General features: G+C 31.3%; 2 protein-coding genes and 1 long non-coding RNA gene across 3 annotated transcripts; all 3 read right to left on the bottom strand.

The window, feature by feature from the left end:
* Nucleotides 1-399: 399 nt before the first annotated feature.
* LOC114371858 (WD repeat-containing protein 91 homolog) lies at nucleotides 400-3,768 on the bottom strand. Its single transcript, XM_028329172.1, has 11 exons — nucleotides 3,751-3,768; nucleotides 3,526-3,584; nucleotides 2,857-2,942; nucleotides 2,668-2,768; nucleotides 2,471-2,565; nucleotides 2,296-2,358; nucleotides 2,040-2,115; nucleotides 1,857-1,965; nucleotides 1,335-1,447; nucleotides 1,198-1,256; nucleotides 400-546 (listed from the first exon to the last, which is right to left on the bottom strand). The coding sequence occupies exons 1-11, from the start codon at nucleotides 3,766-3,768 to the stop codon at nucleotides 417-419; spliced, it is 909 nt and encodes a 302-aa protein (XP_028184973.1). The 3' UTR covers nucleotides 400-416.
* Nucleotides 3,769-5,248: 1,480 nt separating this feature from the next.
* On the bottom strand, nucleotides 5,249-6,249 carry LOC114370442. The gene is made up of 3 exons (XR_003657836.1): nucleotides 6,078-6,249; nucleotides 5,408-5,501; nucleotides 5,249-5,320 (listed from the first exon to the last, which is right to left on the bottom strand). It is a non-coding gene; the product is annotated as an uncharacterized LOC114370442 (long non-coding RNA).
* An 11,911-nt stretch (nucleotides 6,250-18,160) lies between these two features.
* On the bottom strand, nucleotides 18,161-23,948 carry LOC114372399 (chaperone protein dnaJ 15-like). The gene is made up of 11 exons (XM_028329930.1): nucleotides 23,394-23,948; nucleotides 22,123-22,246; nucleotides 21,332-21,414; nucleotides 21,148-21,259; nucleotides 20,961-21,065; nucleotides 20,794-20,844; nucleotides 20,063-20,152; nucleotides 19,869-19,977; nucleotides 19,614-19,762; nucleotides 19,477-19,530; nucleotides 18,161-18,658 (listed from the first exon to the last, which is right to left on the bottom strand). Exons 1-11 carry the CDS (start codon nucleotides 23,522-23,524, stop codon nucleotides 18,434-18,436), a joined length of 1,233 nt encoding a protein of 410 aa, XP_028185731.1. The 5' UTR covers nucleotides 23,525-23,948; the 3' UTR covers nucleotides 18,161-18,433.
* Nucleotides 23,949-24,603: the final 655 nt, after the last annotated feature.

Here is a 24,603-nt window from a genome sequence, read left to right as displayed (position 1 = left end):
AAATTTCAGCAATAGGTTTAAGCACTGAGGGGGGAATTATAAGAAAATTACCATTCTAGTTATAAACTTCAAGGTTTAAGCGTTAATCCTTGACACTAGATGTTTCAACAAGATAGGATAACCCTGGTTTCAACCAAGGCTCTGTGTATAGTGAGGAGTCTCCTACAGAGAAGCTAGGACTGTAATTCAAGGAGGGCTGCCACATGCTTAAGCTAAAGGAAACAACAATGCTATAGCATTTTTTATTTTATATTTGACCATGAAACTGACACAAGACAACCAGACACAACAATTCCAGATAACTAACAAGATAACCGGATATATTCAAAGCCAAAATTTACTGGGTGTAACAAGTCAAACCAATGTATGGATAATTATATAATTATAATCCCTAAAGGCAATGGTCTAATCACAATTCACCACGAATCATTAACCTGGTATATGGGTGCTCTAAATGAACTGGATGTTACCAAGAGTCTCCTCCCATTTGCATCTAATGCCATCTCATGTCTGCAATATTTTGAATCATTGAGGGGGTAACAGAACCTATGGAAGGAAAAAAAAAGGTCATGCTGTGAATTATTTCTTCAAACAAGTATAAAACCAAGGATAGGAGGAACCGGGATAAAAATGCTTTAGAAAGCAAGCCAAATACTCTAAATAAAATATTTACACTTATAATATTGGGACCCCACATCGACTAAAAAAAATATGGCCAATATAGTCATTATAAGACTCGGACAATCCTAACCTTCCAAACCAATTTTATATTATTGAGTTGTTAGACCCAAAGCCCAAATTGTAATTAGGATGTTATAATTCTGTATTAGGAAGTTATCTAGGATTAGGCATTTATATGTTGCATGATAGTTATATATAGGTTGTGTGACTAATTTGTAGAAGGCAATTAAGATGCTTGATTGGAATTTCTGGTATTTTGAAAGAGGAAATTCCTTGTTAGGGAGAAACCCTGTCTTTGTTGAAGTTTGTACTAAAATCTGGCCTAAAAAAACCAGATTATTTCTATAATTTATTCATAAATAATGAAGTCTGTTTACTTCTTGAGTCTGATATGACAATCCTCTATTTCATGCATCAAATTTTCCTGCATTTGGCTAATAAAAACTATTTTGAGCCGCACAAAAGAAAAAAGAAACAGTGTACATCTAAGTGTAAGGTGTCAAACTAGAAATATACCTACTAGAGTCTCTCGACCACAGGATTTGACCTTGATTTTGCAAACTCCACTCAAAAATCTGACAACAAAGAATAAATTAATATAAATGTACAACCCATTTCACAAGCTGGAATAACATTAAATTTATAATACTTGCCTTCCCATCAGAGCCCAGGCTAAAAATGCTAGTCTCATCTGGTCCAAACAGAATTGAACTGATGGAAGAATCATGTGCAGGCCAGCCAGTGATTTGTAGACCAGCAGACATGTCTTCGACTAGTTAAGGATGACATGATTGTCAAATCATGTGGCCACTACTAGAACATTCTAAATACATTTATCTTTAAAAGAAATGCACCATTTTATTTCACTGAACAAGAAATCCCAGCAAATTGGCAACTCCAGCAAGGGAAGATATAACTTAATAAATGCAACCAATTGTTGAAATTGTGGGGATTTAAGTGTGATGGATATTATTGATAAATAATTAGAAACTAAAGAATTAAGAGAAATTAGAAAGAAATCAAATAACAATAGAAATATGGAAATATGACAATCAAATCAAATTATATTGGAAATATGTTTAACAGCAACAAAATTACATTATATTTTACTTCACATATTAATCACTAAGTATATCAAACCAAGGAAACAATCAAATGAACAAAATTAAGGATACCAAACATGTGAATCATTCCATCAACGGCAGAAGCTGCCAAAATCTTTCCATTGTGATTAAAGCATAGAGAAGTAATTGCTGGTGGATCTTCTCCAAGAGGAAGGACTGTCTTTATGAAATCCAAAATTAAAAATAGCCATAAACAACATAAACATAAAACATTTTATACAAAGAAGAACATACCATGGCTTTCCATGTCTTCATGTTCCACACAGTAAGTGAAGCAAAACCCAGGTTGTCAATATAGTTAGAACCAGCCCTACAAAGAAAGTAAGGTCCTCATATTCCATAGTTCATCCTTATGTCCGAAATCAAAACAGCAAAACATACATATCATAATAAGACTAACATTTTATTAAAAGTTACAACAGAGGATCAAATCAATAAATTAAATTACTAGTTCAACAAAGAATTCAATATTTAGAAATTTAACAAATACCCTCCAGATGCTGCTGCAGACACAAAAATAGGTTCCACAGGACTGCACTTTATGTCCAATACACTGTAAAACCACAAGTAGGAGAGTTAAAAAGGCAATACACAGAAACCTGGAAAATATACAAGGTTTAAATATGTTTCTGCGAATATTAGGCCAATATATAATTAGGAAATACCTTGGAAATGCTTCGGTTGTGTTGAGGTCACAGACAACTCTCTTTGCATCCACATTCCATGCCTTAATGCACCCATCGGATGTACCTATAAGAAGCTTTTTATCAAGAGGAACAACTTAATAATTTAATTCATAATCTCATCTCATAATCATTACAACTGAATAAACTCAATCACCATGATAAATCAATTCACATACCAAGCGGTCTGATTTACATTCCCAGTCAAGTGACAAAATTTCAGTGCTGCAATATATGGTTGCATTTCTAGACACTGGAGTTGATGTATCATATGATTTGCCTAGGGCCAGCTATTCTGCCTACAAAGCAAAAGCCTCAACAAGGAAAAATTAAACTCATTCACAAATAAATAAAAAATGTAAAATTACCATGTTGTGTCGGGATCCTTTGGCTCACAGAAGGGTCTATTCTTGGAAGAGTTGTGTAGTTGTCCTCCCCATCATTCACTCTAAATCTGATAGAGGCAAAGAAATCTCATTGCCAATAAGAAGCATTGCTTCTTTATAGTTATAAAAGAATAAGTATGTACAACAGTTAGAAGTTTGTGAATTTTATGTCTGCTGTCTTATTAAAAAAAAGAATAAGCGGTATAGCAAAAATGTAAGCGGTAGAGACAACAAAACACAAAGTTTCATAAATATATTTCCAAATAAATACAAGCCAATATAGTGACATTTGTCTCAGTAATGTTCACAATAACCAAAAGCGATGAATGTGTGAACAATCACCGCGATCAAATATGCACCCGAAGAACAATGTCAAATGCAGTATACCAAAATTTATTCAAATCATTCAAAAGATAATTTACCTCTACGTATGATTCAACTATAAAAATATGTCATCCCAAACTGTCCAAACGGACAATTCAAGAATCAATACATCGATTAATTCAAACTATCCGTATTAATCGATGTATCGAATCTCGAACGGGGAACTAAGGTTCACTCATAATGCAACTAACTAGTAACATGAAACAATATCGATATTTGAACAACGACATGTTACAATCATACCACTTTTTAAAAATAGAGACATACCTCGAAAGATGCTCAGTGTCAATGACAACGAGTGCGGGGATGCAGTTACAGGGAAAACACTAACACAAATGTTGTAATGACGACATATAATCTGTACCATCAATGGGGGAAACTATCAGCTGGATCAATCATACTCAAATAACAATGCATCATGTTTGAGGTTTATAAAATAGTACAACCAGTAAAGAGGTTTATTTTGTTGTCATGGTCATTTTCCACACGAACTTGTTGCCATAAAGCCATAACTGTGCTATAATAGGATGTACTCTCTTGGAAAATATTATTGTAAATCTCTCAATTCTTTCATTATTATGTGGTATATATTAAAAAATTGTTGCATGGTGTTTTAAACCAGTAGTTTTTTTTCTCTCTTTCGAATTCACCATATATTTTTACTGAATTTGAATTATATACCCACAAGGCCACAACAAGAATCTTTAATTTTTTTTCATTCAACTCTCAACAGATGAAATATGAAATTCATGTGAGAACAATTAATGAGCTAATCATAGATGTAGGTTAACCATGGAAAGTGAAATGAGAAAGAAAAAAAATCTAGAAGAATAAAATTAAGAGTTTAATGTTTATGCATGGATATTGTAAAATGATTTTTTATTGTTATTTAATAATAAATTAATGTTTAAATTATTTTAAAATAATTATTTTAAAAATTAATAAATTTATCCTAAATAATAATAATGAGTTATGATTAAATGATATTTTTTTTTACAATTTCAATGCATAACTCATTTTCTCTCAAATTAAAGCAAGCTTTAGAAACAAACTTTAAAGTTCTTAGCAGGCGATTCAAGTCAGCTAGCACTTTTAAAGTTGTTATAGGGAAGTTCTATTAACTATAGCTAGTGGCGCGCCGTGGCGATTTGTTATAACTTTATAAGGACCATTCTATATTTTTTTATATCTATCTCAATACTCCAAAAATATGATAAATATTTTTTGAAAAATTAAGACGGTTGTAAAATTTTCCATATTTGTTTAATGATTTTTTCCCAAAAAAAAGTCTCTATTTTTTTTGTTGTAAGGGAGAAAAATTAAACAACAAAGACTAATTACACCAAATTATACCTATGAAGTAAAGTGGGTATATTTCATATTTTCATTTTCAAGAGAATGATTCATGTAGTACGAAATTAATAGTGGATAATCATAAAGAAGGGAATTTTATATACTTTGAACATTTTTTTTTCTTATAATAAGATATTCTATATAAAAAAAAGTCATAAATAACATTAAATGTGGGCATAGTGTAGATTTTTAGAAATATCATTCTTAAAAATATTATTTAGAAATATCTTATTCATATGGATGAAAAATTATGTCTTATAATATTGACTTTAATAATTAATCTCTAGTAGAGAATTAAATTGACGATCTTTAGTATGTTCTTTTTTAAAATTATATATTTTTTTATTCATAAAATTTGAATATAAAACTTTATTTTAAAAATTAATTTTAATTTTACTCAAATCAACGAACTGTTGATATAAATATTTGAATTTCATTGTATGCAATGTATTCTAACTATATTTTTTTTGGTCAGCAGTATTCCAACTATATTATTTTCCTCTCTTTTCTCTTGTAATGCCATGAGCCTTTGTTTGAACGAAATAAAAAAAAAAAAAAAGAATGAACATATGTGTACAATGTTTTACTTCATAAAGTTGAACTATAATATTTTTCTGTTAATTCACTAAACCTATATAAGATGATGATGTACTGTACTGATCATGTGTTAGGCAAAGCATGACTGTAGCCCAAAACTACAGATTATAAACTGACAAAGATAAAGTAAAGGTAAAATTAGACAAAGAAGCAGGCCAAAAGCAGCACAGAGAAAAGCATGAAAGAGAAGAAAATTAACCTTTTTGGGTATGTGGGAAATGGGTTGTCCCTATCTCCCTCCATGAATGAGTTTTCTTCAAAGTAATTCCAGCTTGGTAATGGGGGACCAATTGCTGAACAGTAATAGGTGGATGTAAGATTTCTAATTCAGGAGAAAAGAATAATTGTATTGACAATAAGAAAAGAACCAAAGGACTTCAAAGCAGAAAAAGATTTGAGATATATACTTTTCAGATTATTATTCTGTGAACATATTCTGTTTGTATTGACTTCCGAATTCATGAAATCAATTTGCATATCTAGTAAAGCAAGATACACCTAATGCCCAACATCATTTTAGTATATTCTTTTAGACTCTATGTTTTGATTGCACTAGCAGGTTCCACTCTATTATGTTCAACCCCATATATATCATTTACAGCTTCGGAATCTAGTACTTTTGGTCTAGCCAACAAGAAAATAAGAAAAAAGAAAAAGTTGAGGCCACCCTTTGGGCCAATGGGGCATGATCAGGTTTGCTAAGAGCCCTGCACGTGTTTTTTAGTTTTATCTATTTGTATGAACTTAAGAAGAAAAAAGAAAAATCACTCAGATACCTAAGTTCCACTATCTCACAACACAAGCATGATTGTGGAAGTGCATAAGGGATAGATAGTGTAACTGAATGTGAATGGATACGTATATCCAACCTTTCTTCCTTTAGAAAAAACTCAGCTCAGTGTATCCACCAGAATATGGCAGAAGTTCCTCCACCTCAATTCTGGAACGAGAACAACTCATAGTTTTCTTCAATCTGCCATGAGTTGACTCAACCTCAGCACAAAATATGCCATAAACAGGTCTGTGGTCTGAAAACTTTGATTCTCCACGGACATATGATAACTGATGGAGACCTTCTCCGTACCACAAAATTCGGTCACACCTATGAAAGAAAAAATTCATATCAGCATAAGTAGCACAACTTGACAAAAATAAATCATAAACTATGAATGGTGCTTTATGCTTCGTTTTAGATCATCTAATTTTTTATCTTCATATCATTTTACTTCCTCTTTTAGCATTTATACTGAGTTTCTTCTAAATTCCTAGTAGGTGATGTGATAAATGATAATTTTAACCGGACTTCTAGTCGTGGTGGAGCAGTGCACACTACAGGACGCAAGTATCACCTTGACATTGCAGTAGGCCTAGTAAGTATCATTCATGAGTTATGTAAATTCTCCCATATATTATGCCATTATCAAATGGAAAGTATTTAGGGGTGTCCAAAAAATTATTTTGATCTGTGAACTACTTTAATACCAAAATGAATTAAACTATTAAAAACTGAATTATTTTATAAAAAACTAAACCTAAACTGTTTTAAGTTTTATTAATCAAACTGCTATTAAACATAGTTCAGTGCACTAGAACTAAACTGTTAATAATAGAAGCTTAGCTTTCAATTAAGCAGTGCCTGTTACCAACAACACTATATAATTTATGGTGGCTCTTAATAAGATCTGTGAATCTTTCATAAATTTCATCATAGAAGCTCTTGGCAATTTATTACTTAGACTTAAACATTAAATAACCGAAATTGATACTTGAATAATAATTTATGGTGGGGTTTGATGCAAATAATTTAAAGCCAAGATGGGAGATGACAAAATAACAGAAAATAGTTGCAGAACCCAAATTGGAATGTGTTGCAGGAACCTTCAGCAATGCCGTCAACAGAAAATTTGCAGCAGAGATCAGTTTAGCAAAAAAAATAAAAAATTCTTAAACATGTATCAGTTTTTTTAATAAAGAACCAATTCACTGAACTTGCAATAGTTCAGTTCTGTTCAGAATGAAAAATAAATGGTTCACTTTGGTTCTTAATAACCATGTTTTAATTCAGTTGAGTTCAGTTCAGTTTTAACTCTTGAACCAAACTATTAACCATCCTCTCTATTCTGTTTCCTTCTCTCTTCCCCTCTTTCTTTCTGTCTTTCTCTTTCCCACCTAAATTCTATATCATAATGCTTATAACTGTATAATTTTTGTAAGGAGCGTAAATATGGCAAACCTGTGGATCCAGACGTGTTGTTTCCTACTAACACCTCCTCCCACTTTGAGTAAAGTGTGCTTTCAGGTACTATGAATTGGACCTAATACACCTTGCTACCAGTGGTCACCCCTGAAACAGTGTAGAAGAAGAGAGAAAAGAAGAATGAGGGGAAAGAAGGTCACCAACATGAGACTTTTTATGAAAATCTTCTCTTCTCTCACGGTTTGACAAGAGTCATCACTGCTATGGGAGCAATATTCAGAAAAAGCAAAAGAATAAATGTTTGTTTGTGATTTTCCTAACGAAAAGTATTTTTTTTCTGAAATCATTTGATTTTCTCAAATGAGCAATATCAAAATGGGAAAGCGGGTGTTAACATGGATTGATTATTGTAAAAACTCAGCAAATATACATCCAATTAGTTTCGCTCAATTAATTTCATACCAACAAAAATCTAGCAACATAGCTATGATGTAGACCTCACCCAATATTTTTAACCCAATCGCAATCAACATCAACAAAGGAAGAGGTAAAAAAATGTGAGTAAAGGTAAAAAAAAAAAACTTAGCCAAAGCACAGGCTTCAAATTCCTGAAATGAGAAATTTAGAGTACTTACCTCGTAAGTTATGGTGGGTAGCGACGAAAGCCCTCCAACGACGTCCAAAGTTGCGGGTTTTGATTCGTAAGAGTAAGGAAAACCAAAAAAGGGGTAGAGAAGAGATGAAGAGAGAGGGAGAAGGTGAGAAATGGAAAGGAGAAAAGGAAGTGAGAAATCTGAGGGAAAGGGAGGGAGAGGGGCTAGGGTTCAGTAACGAAGAGGGGAAGGCCTTAGAATGCCACCGCGTCATTACCTAGGTTTTAACGGGCTTTGTTTTTTTTTTTAACCCAACTACGACGGTTTTACACTAAAACCCGGCGTAAATTTTATATAATATAACATTCTAAGGCGGTTTTTAATAACCGCCTTAGAATGTATGTCGTAAAATGTAATTTTTTTCAAAATAATTGCAAAAATGCCACCGCGTCACTATTTAAATCGGTTATCTAAATAACCGTCGTAGCACAGGTGATGTAAAAGGCAATATTTGTAGTAGTGTGGGTTGAATCCAGTAAATGGACCCAATTAACCCAATATTAAATAGGAGTTGGACTAATAAAATTTTGATCCACAGTGGTCGAACCGTTTATCCAAAATTCAAAAATATAAAAAACATTAAATTGTAATTTTAGTTGGCTTTTAATTCTTGATTTACGATTTTGTTTTCGTATTTTTTTCTGTTTTTAGTCCAATCTTTAATTTTACATATATTTATTTCTTTTATTTTTACATTTTAATTGCTTGAGTTATTTATTGAAGGTAACTTAAAAATATGTTAGATTTAGGGTTCAATTAGAAGGAAAAAAAATCTATATATGCAAAATGGGAGAAAAACTAAAATTTTAAATTAGCAAAATCATGAATTAAGAATTAAAAAAAATTAAAATTGTGGAAAAAATAGGGAGACCAAAATTACTAAAATTGTAATTTAGCAAAAATAAATGTTTTATGTGAAGAGAAAGAAAAGTGAGAATGAAGATAACAAGTTTAAGTGTTCTATAAAATAAATGAAATTCATGTTAATATGTAACACAATGTTTCTTTTATTTAGATGATGGGCAGAATTCAATATAAGAGAACCAAGAATGAGTGACAATCAAAAGTAACAATGATGGTTAAAAGTCAATACAAATTTTACTTTAGTGTCGATTAAGTGATGACTTCATGACCAATATTAATCAAGTAGACATTAATTAGAGGGTGTCAGTTAAATATGTTTGACCTTTAAGTCATCGTTTAAGTCAACACAAAATTGTGAAAGTTGAACAAAAAGAATGTCATTGTCTATAATGTTCTTCTTTTTTCCCTAGAACCACCACCCAAATTCACCAAACCCCAAAGTGCCATCACACATTGCCACCCACATTCACCAAACCACCATCATACTCCTTATAGAGCCACCATGCTACACCCAAAAATACACCTCAAATCGCCATCGCATAGAGCCACCACTACATGCAAAAACAAAATACCAATAAGAGAAAAGAAGCAACCACCACCACAAACCTAAAATCACCATTCTCAATCTTCGTTGATATTCATTACCTCGAAAACCACTTATAACACAGAGAAAAGAACATCATCAATAAATGAAAAGGACAGAAAAGAAAGGGAAAGAGTAAGAAGGAGGCTAACAAAGTGGGAAGGGAAGAAGGTTGATGATAAAATAAGAAATACAAGATACATTTTAAATTTTAAAAAGTTAGTTTGGAATAGCTTTATGTGTTCGGGTTCAAATGAAATTCTGATAAATTATTAATTAATGCATGTTTGACCAATGATAATAATTAAAATATATATATTAAAAATAACAAGAAGCATTTTAATAGTGGTTTAGTGTCATCTAATCATTTAGTGTCAAGGTAGAGGCCGATGGTAATTGACTGACTAATTTGAGCTTTTCTTGTAGTCAAAACTATCTATAAGTATTGAATGCAAATGCATATCCAGGAGATTAGGAGTTGAACTTCAAATCTCTATCTCTAATTAAGTAGTAATGATCCTAATTAGCAATGATAAATTCATTATTTCTATTTTTATGATTCTTTAAATTAATTTAGCGATGATAAAATTTTTTTGAATTGTAAAAAATAATTTTTTTTTTGAATTTTTCAGGATTTCAAATGTTTTTAATAAATACTTGTGTGATTAAAATGATGTTGGGCGATTTATTATTTATTATAATAGTAATATATGTCTGTTCAATTTGTGTAAATATGATGGAAAACCTGTGCAATGGTTATAAAGTTCATTCAATTAGTTAATTATATTAGACACGTGGGTCAATTGGATTATTTTCACTAAATTACGAATTTTGAGTTTTTAAAAGCGTATGCAGTTACATTAAAGATTTTGAAGAAAGTTTTATTTTCTATAACAATTTTATCCAACTCGATATCACAAAAAAATAATTCAATAAATATTTTTAAGGGAATAACAAAAAACAATTACCCATAGGTTGAGGCTCAGGGAGTCAGCCTCTGTCACTACTCACTACAGCCCCCCTCCCCTCAAGCAAAACACACACACACACACACAAAACATATATATGCATATGAAATTGACAATCTCATATAGATGTGTGTAGTCTCATTCAAAAAGGTTAAAAGCACTTTCATGTAGAGACAGTGGTTGTTGTTGTGACCAGGGGTGACCAACCAAAATGTTTGTACCAATTTTTGGCTTCATCTTGTGTGTTGTTGCGTTCCATAAATGGCTTTCTTAATTTCTTCTTCTACCCACTCGGCTTTAATTTGTTTGATTAGGATGTTTGGCAATTATAAGTAATTTCCGAATCATATCCTGACGATCTGGTGCAATAACGTTGCAGTCCGATCTACTATTTGTAACTGATTCAGGCATCCCACTCAAAATTATGACCTTCTCTTTCATCATATTCAATTAATTAAACTAAATTCTCACCAAAAAAATTATTAAATTAAATTGCCCAAATAGAATAGCCAGTGGTGAACTTAGGATTCAGTTGAATGAACGAAAAAATAAATAGTATCATACTATAGGTTAAGGGCATTTGTTTTTCATTTTTAAAAGAAAAAATCTTGTTTGATAAAATATTTTTTAAAAAATTAAATTAATATATCTTTTTTAATTTTTAAAATTAACAACCAAAATGTCTCTAAATTGTTTTGATTTTTTACCCAGTTTTCTATTACTCGTATTTTCTTATGTTGTTCTATCTTTTTTAATATAGATATTATGACTTTACACTAACTATTTGACACGTCAATTGGTGTTATAGTCATTTATATTTTCTAATATAATAATCAATTAATATGATCTATTGTAGACATGGCAAGAAAATCCGTACTCGTGGGTACCCGTCCGAATCCGTCCCGACTTTGACGGGTAATACTCGAGTTGACCGGGTATGAGTACGGGTTCGGATTTTCCCCGATAACCAAAAGTCGGGTACGGGTACGGGTATGGGATTACTAGACCTGTCCCGACCCCGAACCCGAACCCGCCCTGCCACTTAAAATCTTTAGAATTTTTGCATAATTTAATCAAAAGACATATAATTTTTATTACTAGTTAATTTTATTTTAAAACTTTTACATAATTTAATATTATTTTCTTAACTATTTATGTAGACACACGTGTTATAATAAATTTATTGATATATAAGTAGTTAAAAATAAATGTTTAACAATCAATTTATTTTTTTCTAAAATCAAATTTTTAATATTTTTTTACAAAAAAAAATATTTTTCTAAATGGTGTGTGGAACGGAGTTGGGGATACCCGATACCCGACGGGTACGAGGATGGGACAATAAACTCAAACCCGTCGGGTATCGGGTACGGGTATGGAGATATGTCGAGGAGTCGGGGTAAGGGATTGGAGAGACAATACCCGTACCCGACCCGCCCCATTGTCATGTCTAATCTATTGTGTTAATAATATAGATATAAAATATTTTTATTAATAATTTAATTTTCATTTATATAAAAAAATAATTTTCATAATGAAAATTATATAGTAACAAAAGGTAATTAATACCAATAACTAATATTTTTTTACTATTAATATATATTCACAAGTTATTTTAAACTTATTTGAATATGCTTTATAAAACAACTTACGGAAATAATTTATACATACTAAATACTCAATGCAATAAACACTTAACTAAGCTATTTAGTACCTTACTACAAAAAAAAAAAAAAAACTCTTTACCTATACTATTTTGACCTACATAAGTAGGCACTACCCGCGTTGGGACCACATGAAAGTTTTATGGCATGCACTTGCTCCACATGAACACTTAAAATTTATAGTATGTCTTTGATATGATTAAGTTGGGGATGCTGAGAAGATTGCCCAATCACACTTTACAATTAGTATTGATTGATAAACAACTGTCCTCAAAAGAATTAATTGGTGTTAATTTATTAAATTTTTGAACTACTACTTGTAATGGTTTCCACCATCAAATTTAGAAAAAAACACTTCCCTGGAGGGCATTAATCATGCTTTCTTTTGTTGTTGTTGATTGAAGTGACGCCCATATTATCATTAAGATCACCCGGATCGTGATTATGGCCCACCAAGTTGTGCTTATAGTGAATTTAACCAATGAAATCATAAATCAAAATATTTAATAAGATAATTGATAGACATAATCCTATCATATTAGAACCCCCCATTAACTTTCTAATCATCTTTGTTTCTTTTTGCAACCATTACTTTGGAAGCATCCATAAAGGATTAAAAGATAACCTCAATGTGACTTAGATTTCAAGTTGGAAATCCTTTTTATAGATATGTTCAAAGTGCTTTTTAAGCACCCCCAAACAATGTGGGTATGACTCAATTAGCCCCTCCATGTATTCCAAGTGACATTACCTACTTCATTTAAAAATTAATATTCTCCCTATTTAAAAACCAAATTGTTGGATGTTTTATGGGGGTGGAGTTAGCTTTAAGTATGTGTAGTCTTCTCTCTTTCTCTCTCTCTCGTATAATCAACAAAACTAAAGAATTAATAATGTAATCAACGTGAAAGGTAAGCCTAGATTAAATGGTCAACAATGTCCACATTTATAACAAAAAAAATGAACGTAATTCGAAAATCCCTTGTGCTTTTTATGAGTTTTAAATATGCATATAAAGTTCCCGAGAATGAAGTTTTTGATAGATCTTAGGGCAGGGAACTGTAGTCAATCAATGAGACAAGAACAAGTGCGCGGTTTGCTAATAAAGTGACGAACATTTAGACGACTATATATGCTAATGTAATATGCCACTCACATAACATATAACCCAAAGGCATCCATACTTAGGGGACATTTTCACGTGACATATATGACAAAATCTAACATTATCACCAATCTATAATAAAGAAAACAAGAGGTATTCTCACAGGATTTTTGTTAGTTCCACATGGGCACTAAACTGTTTGCAGCCCTCCAGATTAATTATCTTCATTGACCAGTGATCACTTACCACATACCACATACCAATTTTGGCTGTTCCACCTTGATTCCTATTTAATTAAGTTCCATTTCCTATGATTGGAATTTTTTTAATCTATATGTGTTCATTCTCCAACCTAGATTCTCAATGTTCATTCCCCCCACCTTTGCCAAACATAAGACAACTTTCATTTTTCTGGAACTCTTGTCTTTCTTGTAAAGAAAAATTAATATTGATTCAGATTCCTATGATCAAAACTAATAGAGACTATAGTATATAACAATAAAGTATTCATATAAATGTAAAATTAGATGAAGTTGACTGAAACGGTGCTCGAAATCTTGCTATACTTAGACTATTATATATTCACTAATATGCCAGAAATATTTGTTTTCCAATTCAAATAATGTCTTATTAATTATTATGATCTCCTCTTTATTTTTTCAATTGCATGCGAAGGCAGTAGTAGTAAATATAAAATGAATTATAATAGAATTGATATGAGAAGAGAACTCATATAGTCTTAATGTGAAAGAACTTTCAGGCTGAATTCCTGATAGAACCGTTGAGTAAATTAAGTTTTGTCCTTAAACAACAATGAGAAAAAACATGCTTTACTTAGCTACCCACCAACCTATACGTACGAAAATGAGATAATTTATTGCTAAGGAAACTGTCCACAAAACTGTTGCATATAAACCCAATTCTACATTAGATTCTCATACCTTAAGCTTGATCGAAGGAGGAACCTAATTCAGTAAATCCAAGACTAATTTTATGCCCAAAATAAATAATTAAATTCGTTGCAACCAATTAAGAATTATTATTATAGTTTTATCTTCAAATAATAACTTTTTGTCAAATTATGGCCAATACATTTTTTTAACCAAATTGCCACATTGGCTAATACATGGAATTAGTTGAAAGCAAGTTTTTGTCAAAAATCAAGGTACTTTTCCAAATAAGGTTGGATTGGGAAAAATAAAAAAAGAAATTGCAATGAAGTCAATGTATTATTACCAATGTTATCCTAACAAGGGAAAAAGAGGCATTTTGTGCCTTTCTATAATTCTTGAAAAAGAAAAAGATAATAGAGCTTAAATATTGGTACTTATTTTCTAACCAAATTGTTAAACTTAGAAGTTTTCGCCGATAGAGCCCACGAAAACAAAGTTAGCAGTAGTAAACGTCCAATAACTGGCCTGCTTGAATTTCCAACAAAAAAAAACTGGTCTGCTCAAATTTTCTAAAGCTAAATAGTGTTCCAATTTATGGTACTTATTTTCAACATATATATATGACTATATTATGTTATGCGTGAATGTTCAAATTTCTAATCAATCATTGGAAAATTTCGGCAAATTATCGATGCCGGCATATATTGGTTAGGAATCGAAATCAAGTAAAACCAAGTCACGAGAGCAAGTATAGAGTGTACAAGAAACCTTGCTGGATTAGGTTTGGAATTTATTGTTTGCAAGTTAATGAAGATATGATAATAGCATCTTAGACCCAGTGTAGAGTTTCTTATGAGTCAAACGGTAAGGTCAATAATAATTTTTTTAAGAGAAACCAATATATTGATTTGTTCCTTTCAAAAGTACCACGATATGGCAGGGAGTTGATTTTTTATTTTATTTTTTAAAATGGCTATTAGAGAATATTATTACTTCTTAAATGACATCAATATAACTGTCGTTTTATTTTACAACTTAACTCCTTTCTTATATTCAGTAAAAAGAAAAAAGAAAAAAACTCCTTTATTACATAGCATCTTAGAAAATATTCATTCACTCATGTATTGTAATTTTGAGTCATCCAACATTTTTAATTTTTCCCCAAATAAATCATAGGATAAATAGTCATTTTTATCACTAAATGTGTAATTCACTAACAAATGCATATATGAAAGATGAAAATATCAAATTTAGTCCCAAAAAATATAAAAAATGCAACAAATATATCCGACCATTAACGTCTGTATGTCACCATTAATAAAAATAGCCTACGTGACACAGAAGGACGAATTTGTCACTGAAATGGTCAACGTGATAATGCTGACTAGATTGAACGAAAATATCAGGAAGATGCAATTTTTGGACGTAAATATTAGTAATTTTTTATTGGACGAAAATGTTAATATTTTTTATTGGAGGAAAATGTCAATGATTTTTTTTGGACCTAAATACCAATACATTCCATTGGACCAAAATGTCAATAAGTTATCATTATTGGATGAAAATGTCACTATTTTTTTTATTGGACCTAAATATTAATATATTTCTATTGGAGTAATTTGTTAGGCTTGAAATTTCATTTCATTTAAGGGTAAAATATAATTTGAAGATAAATTTTTATCTTTTTTTAATAATTTCAAGCATAACATTACAATAATCACTTAAAAAATATATATTGACAAACATAATTTAAACACAAACATAATAATAACGATAATATTGATTATCAACCATAATTTGTATGTCACAATAGAAATTATCTCAAATAAACATTACATCAGTTTACCAAAATAAACATTGTAACAGTGTACCAATTATTACAATTTTTTTCAAATTATAATAATTAGTCAAAATTTACTATAAATAAAAGATAAATATATCTCATATTTTACTTCTTCAAATCTTGACTATTTTATAAACAGTGATGGACAGAAGTTAACAACTGAATATATTTGTCGCACTTTTTACACTTTCGGAGAGTAAATTTTGTATTTTCATTTTTCAGGGACGCACTTGTTAGCGAATTACACATTTAGAGACAAAAGTGACTATATAACCATTCCTATTCCCAGAGAGTGGAAAGACGAAAAGTTAAGAAAATATTATATGACAAATATGTCCCTATGTTGATAATTAAGGATGATCACGTTGACAATCATTTTAGTGACAAATTTGTCCCTCTGTGTCACGTAAGCTATTTTATTAACGATGATGGATAAAAGTTAATGATCAGATATATTTGTCGCACTTTTTACACTTTCGGAGACTAAATTTTATAATTTCATATTTAAGGGACGCATTAGTTAGCGAATTACACATTTAGGAACAAAAATGATTATTTACTTCTTTTTTTCTAACTTTTTTCCTTTGAAGAGTTATTATCACTTTTCAAGATTACTATGATCCAAAAATAGATAAAGGGGACTTCAACAAAGTTGATGATTTCAGCTATTGTTGGTTATAATTTACATTTAATGGTGAATATAAACTGTTAGAAGAGACACTTTGAGGATTAGAAAAAATGAGTTTCTAAATTGGAGAAATGAAAATAGGACTAAATTTTTTTGGAAGACAAATTAAATTTGAAAATTTTTAAAGAGACCCAAAATATATTTTACCTTAATGATTAAATATTTTTTTTTAAAAAAAAATTGAATAAGATTCAAAAGAGTAATTATTAGATCGAATATGGTACAACCCACTCGATTATGCAATTATCATAAAAAAAAATATCGTTTTCTTTTTGTCAAAAAATTCTTGATAAAGGATTCTAGTGTATAACATTTTTCTCAAATTTTAAGGAGCCCAACCCAAAGTTTCTGCTCAAACAAAGTAGCAAACTATTTCCAAACTCAAAGAGTTGGGCTTATTATCTTAGGCTCAACTAAAAAACCAATTTTAGGCCCTATCAAAATATAAGGAGTTAAAGGCACGACAAAAGCTTTGGGGAGGAAAGAATCTCAGCCAAGTGCCAACACTTACACTGTTACACATACCAATTAATAAATGTGACATTTTTTTTTTGGGTACACATGAATGTTTGAATGTTAGATGATTACACATACAAATTAATGAATGTGGATAAAAAGTTTTTAATAATAGAGATTGAAAGTATAAGTTTATACCAAAATTAAGTCAAAGTCAATTACGACATACTTGATGTTTTAACATATATTCTTTGTGGTCTTAAATATAAGAAAATACTTTTTTTTTTAATTTCAAATATAAAAATATTTTAACTATTTATATTTTATATAATGTTAACATTTCTAAAATAACCTTCATTTAATTAAGTTATTAGATTCAATGACTCTTTTATATCCTTAATTCTAAGTTTTAATGAAGAATAAGTTGAGAAAAAAATAATTTTTTAATTGAAGTTGATGCAATTACATATAATTAACTTAGTTTCTTAATTGATATGATATGTTTTTTTCTCTCTCAAAGGAAGTATCAAAGCATTCATTAATAAGTAATTGATTTGAATGATTCTGAATTTGAATTTAATTTTTTTAAGTAAGGTCTCGGATTCGAATATTATAAATGAAAAAAAAAACATAATTGTAATTAAATGACGGTAAAAAAATTTACACTATCAATATATACTCCTTTTTCTCATTACAAATTTTATAAAATCGAAGAACTAAATGTCTCTCTTTTTTAAAATAATGAGACTAGAGTTACCGATTTTAAAAAATACAAAAACTAAATGACTCAATTTTAAAATAATAAAACCAAAATTACATTTAAATAAAAAATTAATAATTTTATCATGAGTGATAATTTATAATTAAAAAATATTATAATCGCTACATTATAATTATTTTCTATAAAAATTATCCTCTTTTCAAAAATAAAGATTCAGTTATGTAATATAAATATATTATATATGTATACAGTTTTTATCTTTTTCGAAGAGGCTGCAGTGTTAAATACAGTCACAGAGCAAGGATGAAGAAAGTAACTTACAAGAATGAATATATCATTACAAAATAACAATATAAAAATTATAAGTATACAGGTCGCTACAAGGAAATTGGATGATGTGGGTCTGTCGGAGTAACAAAAATATTGGAAACAGTAAGATAAATACTGTATACCTTCATTCGAATGCATCACATTACCAATGAACAGATTAACCAGCTTGGCTGAACCAAGCAGAGAAAAATAATCTAGACAAAAACTGCAACCCAAGCTGATTGAAACTGACAAATAAATCAAGTGTTTAATTAATAATATTAAATCAACTTCTTATCAGAACCCCTAAGATTCAAGTTAAACCATTTCTTTTTGCCTGATTTATCCTTGCCATCTGACCCTCCATCTTCCCCTGGACTCTCGTCACCATTAATTTTGCTAGAACTTCCATTGCTTAAATTGCTACCACTTCCACTAATATTGGTTGACTTCACAATGGAGAAGGAAGAATGGATACCATCCCTTTGTTTCAGAAGCTCGTCTACCTGGATACCAAAGCAGATAGGCCTCAATAATGTCACAAAGATTTAACAAAAAAAATAACAATTTATTTTCAGTTCACATATTTTTCACCTATAACTACAAAAGTATCACCTTGTTCTCACTTTTTTTTTTTCAAATTCAAAAAAATTGCAAAGGAAATGGTGAAATCAACTAAATCATGGTTCCATAATTTCCTCAATGTCTTTGTTAACCACATAAAATGAACTTAACATCACACTTTAATCCAAAACTTTATGGCTTGGATTTATGAATTTTCTTCTCACTTTTATAGTACTCAATTTTCTCATTTTTATTTAATGTGAGACTTCACCTCACTTGTACTCCAACAACCTCTCCCTCAAATATGAGATTCTTTCACAAGGTAGCCTCTCCCTCAAGCGAAACATGCTCTACCTTGCACCGCCATGCTCTCCACCATTCCACGGCCGTGGGACATGCCGCCTAGCCTCCATGTACAGATTCACCCACCAGGAAGACTTTTGATATAAGGGATCTCCATGTCCATAGATCCACCACCAACTCCATTATACCCTTTTCTTGGTCGGGCCTCCCCAGCCCCCACCCCCTTTTAATTATATACATTTGAAATAACTACTGATTATTGGCCCTATTTTTGGCCAGCCAAGTGAGAAAATTGTGACATATCTGGCTTTCCACAACTATATGGAACAGATACAACTTTTTCAACTAATTATCATCTAAACTGTGGGCAAAATTAGTATTAAAAATAATGCAAATGCCTGCATTTCTAGATATACATTGGTGTTGTAACCGTGGCACAAGTACAAAGTGTACGTACGGATTGTTTTTCTTTTGTGTATCTGTCTGTCACTTCCTGATAGCGTGCCAATGCCTGAAAAGCATTAAGCGAAACAACACTCACTACAAGTGTCTCAAGACAAACTCTAACCATAAATTACTTAAGAGAATAATAACCTTTCTATATTCTGCTTCAAATTGGCGTAGCTCATTCCTCTTTCTTAAAATTTGAGCTTCAATGTCCTTCAGTTTTTGGGTGGTATCTTCATATGATTTTGCACATACTGCCTCAATTGTATAGCTAGCAGTCTTAAAGAAGTTATCTCCTAAACAATATTAACTTGAATCAGTATATGTAATGTAACTTAAAATAGTTTTACATAAAAATAGCCTAAACTGGCAAAAGAACAATATAAGATAAATTATTCAGACCATAAACAGCAAATATATGAGTGCCAGGCTTTAGTTCCGAGACTTCACAAGGCTGAAGACCTTCCAACCTTTTAAAGAAGGCCCCTTCAGGATCCTTGGCCATTGCTAACTGCACATAGCACTAACAGTAACCACCACTTCCCAAACAGCCAGCACCAAAGGAAAAAGAAACCTAACGAACATAATTTTCATACCGCATTCACCGTCGAATCCATTCTATACACTTGAAAATGTAAGAAATACATTCCTGCAGATGTCACCTTGCCAGTCTTCTCACTGTCTTCCTGTATAGAAAGATAGTTACAATATCAGTTAAATATAAATATACACTCCAATGAGATTGCATAAGTGTTGCATCAATAAATAACTAGTTGCAGTTTTTGCAATCTACAAATCAATTACAAGTAGCTTAAGAACAATTCATGTGGTGTATCTTAACATTATTCCTACAAATAATTATGTCTGTGACTTTTGAGCTTAGCATCACTTTACATAATCCATGGCCAACTTTGATGTTTTATCCAGATGAGAAACACAAGTAACAGTCTACCACAATGCCAAAGGCTTAATGCTAGTATTCAGATTTGTGCTGTCGTGCTTTTCACTTTATTTATTAAAAAAACAAGTTTTTTTCTAATGCTCAATGGCTGTCAATATTATGTTACAAAAAGTGAGAGGCTAGAGAGTGGAGGAGAGAGAAATTGAGCTATTTGTTAATGAATAACAGTTGGATAATCTTAATAGTCTAGACACATCCACAGTTGAAAAAAACACCAGATATGAACTCTCAACAGAATCAAGGGTAATGATTCTAACTAGAGTTGGTATCACAAGATTTATACTCTCATCCATTAAACCAAAAAGTCACGAGGGGAGGAGGGAGTAAGTGTAGATTCTGTAGAGGCACTAGAACAAAGAAGATTACCTGCAATGCTAAACCATAGCCTCCATTCGCATCTTGTTCAAAGTAGAGTAACTGAAAAATCAGCCTTCAATATTTCAATCCAATACCATACTGACCAGAAGCAAAATCACAACAGATGAACAGACAAAGGAATTGTTATAATAAAGGCACAAGTGAACAAGTGATACCTTGAATTTGCTTTGTGCAGTTGAAGTAACTCTTACTACAATGCCTGACTCAGCTTGGTGCTCATTTATTGTCACACCAAAGAAATGAGCACATTGCTTCTCTACCTGCAACAAATTGTGACATAAGTGGAACAAATACACCACCAAGAAGACTATTTGCTTCATCCATCATGATGAAAGTAAGAACCTTTCCACTGACTGATGATCCAATTGGAAGGGGTCTGACTGTAACTGTTCCATTCAGAGCTTCTTCAAGAACATTAGCTGAAATGGTAGTCTTGATAGGGACACCCAGTTTGCTGTAACAAAATAGAATCAGAAACAAAGCAAAATAATTTTGAAAACAAATAGTCATGCAATAAAATGCACACCTGAATAAAGCTGCAAACATTGTGTTCACAGTCCCAAGATTAGATAAATCAATTTCCATGTCCATGCTATCAGCATCAAGGGCCTGATAAGTATAGGCAGAACATCTTAAAGATTGTTGCATTTCAAATAGAACTATATCATGAAGAATATGAATGAAAACATCAAAAAGCTTTCAAGAGATATATATACAGATAATGATACATAAATCGAGCCATTTACACCCATAAAAGGAGAAGAATACTGATGAAACTTAAATTCTCTGAGAATTGGCAAGCCATATCAATGAAGATGAATGTATGGATTGAAGGCAAAGATAATAATCTACCAAAAGAAATCAAGATAGGAAAACTAAAAACTAGCACTTATGTAAAGGAAGTCAGCACTGAAATAAATGACCAAAATTTCCCAATTAGCATGCATGAAACCAATTTTGGTTAAATAAATATAATAACTGCAGATATGCAATTTACTTGAATTCCAAGTTGCAGGCAGGCAATATGAATGATTTAATTCCTCTCTCCTGAGATGTAAAAGTTAAGAACATAAGACAATCTGGCAGGTTTGGTTATAGATCACCAGAAAATTAAGATGTTAAAACATGCTCCCCATAAGAAACACAGCAAACTAGTCACGCAATGCATTTCTTATCTGTTAGCTACTTTGGCCAGCCCAATAATATTATCTTTCTTCCATGTCAAAAACCATATTTTTGTTTTCACACTGTAGGAAGAGTTGAAAATGAAAAACAGAAAAAGGAGAGAAAACATGGAAAGGACAATAAGAAATGGACCTCAAATCCAGCACTGTCATACTGCCTTCTCTTTTCTGGGTCAGACAAGATACTATAAGAATATGCAACCTCTTTAAATAGCTCCGAAGCTTCAGGATTGCTGGCATTCTTGTCAGGGTGATACCTGTCAATCGTATAGAGATGTGTAAAAAGATTCCAGACATTATCATCATAATTGTCATTCTTAACCAGAAAACAAGTAAACAAACTCCTCAATTCTACAAGACCAAAACAAAAAACTGACATAACTATGGATAAATCTTTGTATTTCCTTAGATGCTTTTGGTGTGGTTCAAAAAACAGAATTAGAGTTTTGAATACCAGATGGCAGCGAGTAGTGGCTGACCCCATAAAACGCTATAGCAAGATAGCTGTTATTCTGAAATTTTTATAGTTTATCAATGTATATTGTATGCATACAAATTCTCAAAAATGATAAAAATTTATTCTGAATTCATGATCATAATTAACAATAGAAAGTCATAGGTGTCTTAAATACCAACAAAAGTCAAATACAAGTTTCGTAGATAGGAATCACCAATCATCATCTTCTGAATCCAAGTCTTCTTAGTCATTTTCACTACTATTACAGCTGTAGATTTCATTTTTAGAAATATGAAATCCCAAAAATAGCCCCCCAAAAAAACCCTAATGTCTCTGTTCAGAGGGTTTTTTTGGAATCAACACAAGGCAATGTCATCCCAGCCGCTATTCACCCACTATTTGGTCCGCTATGGCCACTATACTAGACCGCTCCTTCGGTTAAAAAACTGATGCAAAGCTTTATTGTATAGATTACTGAAGTGAAACTCTGAATAAGTTTTATCCTAACCGTATTTAATCCTCCTCCCCAATCTCTGCACCCTAGTCCCTTTCTTCGATTCAGTGCACTTTATAACACGAAAGGTTACAACTTATCAGATTAGATAAGAATGTTCGTCACCCTCAAAGGTTCTTCAATTAACAAACCTCGCTTAAGAAGATTGTAGTAGCGTTTAACACAAGAAAAAATTCAGAGAGAAACCCTATTTTGCATAAAAAGAATCTCCGAAATCTAACAAGATGGAAACCATTCCCTTTGCATAAGAAAGTAAAAAACTACACAACAAAACAAAAGAAAACCTAGCACACTTGGAGAAAACAAAAAACAGCAGCTTCCAAAACAAACAGAACCGCATATGCAAGTACCCACATGAAAAATTCCAACAATAATAATGATAAAAGAAAAAGAAAAGAAAAACTCAAACGGGAATCGAAAGAGGAGAACGTACTTAAGAGCAAGCTTTCTGTAAGCCGTTTTAATTTCTTGATCGGTTGAGTCTCTCGACACGGACAATACCTCGTATGGGTCACGTCGAATTGCTGGGGTAGACGGTCCTTCCATTTTGGAACCCATCCCCATTCACTACACTCTCCTTCTCTCTTACACTCTTCAAACACGGAGCAGTTCCAAAGGGAATTAAAGAAAAGGGTCTTTTTGTGTTTCAGAAACAGTGTGACATGTTACTCATCGGCCCAACTGCTCCAAAAATCGAATTCAAAAGCAACAAAGATGTTCCCACGGAAGGAGGACGGCACGCGATTCAAAGCGGCATTGGATCGGTCGTGGATTGGCTTCTTTCCTTGGAATGGGAAAATAAGGCGGATAATTTACAAGGTGGGAATTTGGGATCTGGGTGGGTAAGGTCAATTTCAAATGAAGGAAAGGAAAAGATTCAGATTGGGTTTTGAATTTGCAGGAACAGAAAAAAACTCGATTCAGTTTCAGTCGTATATAGGGATGGCTTCTGTAATGTAAATACGTGCCGCTATATGACGAAGTTCTTTTTTTTTAGTTTAATTGTAGGGTCAATGCCTGTCCCCAATTATATACAGCAAGTTTTCACTCACTGGTTCATTAAACTTGTTTAGTTAGATTTTTTATGTGGATATATAAAAATATTATCATATTATATAAAGAATGAATTTAAACTAATTTTTTATTTTTAATATAAAAATATTTAGTACTAACAAATATTGATGTGAATATAAGGAAATTATGCGGATATAAAAATATTCTTTTTTTTTTACCTAAAACAATTGTTGATATGTGTTTTTTCCTCTTGAGACCAAATATTAAAGTATTACTTTTCTAATGTTATTTCCTTGTATAATGTATTATTGTTTATTGACATTTAAAGTTCTTACTTTTATGATAATTCCTTTTTATGAATAATTGCATTTGCAATGAAATGCCTCTATTAGTTTCTTTTTATATAGATTTGAGAATTAAAAATTACTTTTTATTAACTTTAGTCAATAGTATAAGTTTTACGACCATTACATGAGATATTGAGAGTTTGAACTTTTTTTAGACTATAGACACGAAATAATTTAACATTAATTTTATAAATATGAAAATACAAAATTTCAAGACTTTTTCAATAAATAAAACTACCAAAATTAATGAATTTTAATAAATTTTAACCAATCATAAAAAGT

This window comes from Glycine soja, chromosome 10, assembly GCF_004193775.1.
Source record: "Glycine soja cultivar W05 chromosome 10, ASM419377v2, whole genome shotgun sequence".
NCBI lineage: Eukaryota > Viridiplantae > Streptophyta > Magnoliopsida > Fabales > Fabaceae > Glycine > Glycine soja.
This window is presented reverse-complemented; position numbering and strand designations above follow the sequence as displayed.

Excerpts from the sequence above, each read along its gene's own strand:
- LOC114371858 (XM_028329172.1), bottom strand. Across the intron at positions 2,769-2,856 it reads AAGGATCCCGACACAACATG|GCAAATCATATGATACATCA; the intron begins GTAATTTTACAT and ends AGCTGGCCCTAG. Across the intron at positions 1,448-1,856 it reads TGGAATGATTCACATGTTTG|ACATGTCTGCTGGTCTACAA; the intron begins GTATCCTTAATT and ends AACTAGTCGAAG.
- LOC114372399 (XM_028329930.1), bottom strand. The coding sequence starts at position 23,524 with ATGGGGATGGGTTCCAAAATGGAAGGACCGTCTACCCCAGCAATTCGA. Across the intron at positions 19,978-20,062 it reads TGGATTCGACGGTGAATGCG|TTAGCAATGGCCAAGGATCC; the intron begins GTATGAAAATTA and ends TGCTATGTGCAG. Across the intron at positions 19,763-19,868 it reads TCATATATTTGCTGTTTATG|GAGATAACTTCTTTAAGACT; the intron begins GTCTGAATAATT and ends AATATTGTTTAG.